The following is a 1,402-nucleotide window of genomic DNA, read 5'->3' on the forward strand; positions in this document are numbered from 1 at the left end:
TGACCCCGCCGCGGGCAGGTGACGGCGAGACCCCTCCGCTGCGCCCGGAAGCGCCGGCCGCGCTGCCCCGAGCGCCCTTTGAAGGCCGGGGAGAAAGAGGCGGGGGCTGGGGACGTCAGGGCGAACGGAGGGGGGGCGCGTAGCGGAGGGAGTCGGGGCCAGTCGGCGGGGCAGGAGCGGACAGGGCGCCCCCTGCTGGTTCCCCCTGGCGGCGCCCGGAGACGCGCGGCGCCGCGAAGTGCGGCATTTCTCGTGAGCATCCCTCCCGCCGGGCCCACAGCAGGAGCCCCGATTTCATAGCTCAACAATTTGAGGCTTTTCAGGCAGAGGAAAAACTCTTTTAAAGCGCTGGTTGGATAGAAATACTCAATTCCAAACCAAACACAGAAGTAGTTTAACCAGAATTAAGATGAGCAGATGGTTACTTAAAACGTCTCTGATTTTGTACTTCTTGTCCCCACCTGCCAAGAACATGGCCCTGCTGAGTTGTCCTGGAGGCCGGCTCGTTCTGACTTTCACTGTGACCTTGACAAAGCACCAGCAACAGACATTGTTTGCCTGGAAAACAGAGGCCAAGTAGGCTCCCTGGCCGACCTAGGAAATGCTGGGAACCCAAAGGATCCTTACCGGATGCACTGGACATTGTCCTAAGGTCGTTTTAGAAATAGTTTCCTTGAGATATAATTCACAAACCGCCCAATTCACTCATGCAAGTGGTCTTCAGTTTAGGCGCAGAGTTGAACCAGCCATATCAGCACACTCAGTTTTACAATATTTCATCACTCCACACCCCCACCAAACCCCAGTACCCATGAGCAGTCACTTTCGACCCCCTCCCAACATCCTTCAACCCTAGGCAACCACCCACCTACTTTCTGTCAGTAGATTTCCCTGTTGTAGCTAGTTCATACAAATGGACTCACGAACGTGGCCATAGATTGGGCACCTACCTAGGAAAGGGATTTCCGGATTATACGACAACTTTGTGTGTAACCTTTGGAGAAACTGTCCCTGTTTTCCAAAGTGGCTCCACCATTTTAGGTCCCCCTTGCAGTGTACAAGGATTCCAAGTTCTCCACATTCTCACCAACATTTGTTACGGCCTTTTTAATTATCCATCCTGGCTATTGTGAAATGGTGTGGCATTATGACTTGGATTTGAATTTTCCTAATGAATAATGCTGATGAACATCTTATCACATTATTATTCACTATTTGTACAACTTCTTTGGGAAAATGTCCATTTGGATTCTTTGCTTGTTTTTAAACTGGGTATTTGTCTTTTTATTATTGATTTGTAAAAGTTCTTCAAATATTGTGAATACAAGTTCTTATCAGATATGATTTGTAAAAATGTCCTCATTGTGTGCACTGTCTTTTCACTTTCTTCATAGTGTCCTTT

At 49.1% G+C, this 1,402-nt stretch overlaps 1 protein-coding gene across 1 annotated transcript in view; it reads right to left on the bottom strand.

Annotated features, from left to right (window-relative positions):
• MAP3K15 (mitogen-activated protein kinase kinase kinase 15) overlaps positions 1-247 on the bottom strand; it is a 78,930-nt gene extending 78,683 nt beyond the window's left edge. Inside the window, exon 1 of the mRNA XM_004690080.2 lies at positions 140-247. Coding sequence (XP_004690137.2) covers positions 140-247 — 108 coding nt within the window. The remainder of the gene's footprint in view (positions 1-139) is intronic.
• Between the last annotated feature and the right edge of the window lie 1,155 nt (positions 248-1,402).

Source organism: Condylura cristata, unplaced genomic scaffold, assembly GCF_000260355.1.
Source record: "Condylura cristata isolate star-nosed mole 26May11 unplaced genomic scaffold, ConCri1.0 scaffold00027, whole genome shotgun sequence".
NCBI lineage: Eukaryota > Metazoa > Chordata > Mammalia > Eulipotyphla > Talpidae > Condylura > Condylura cristata.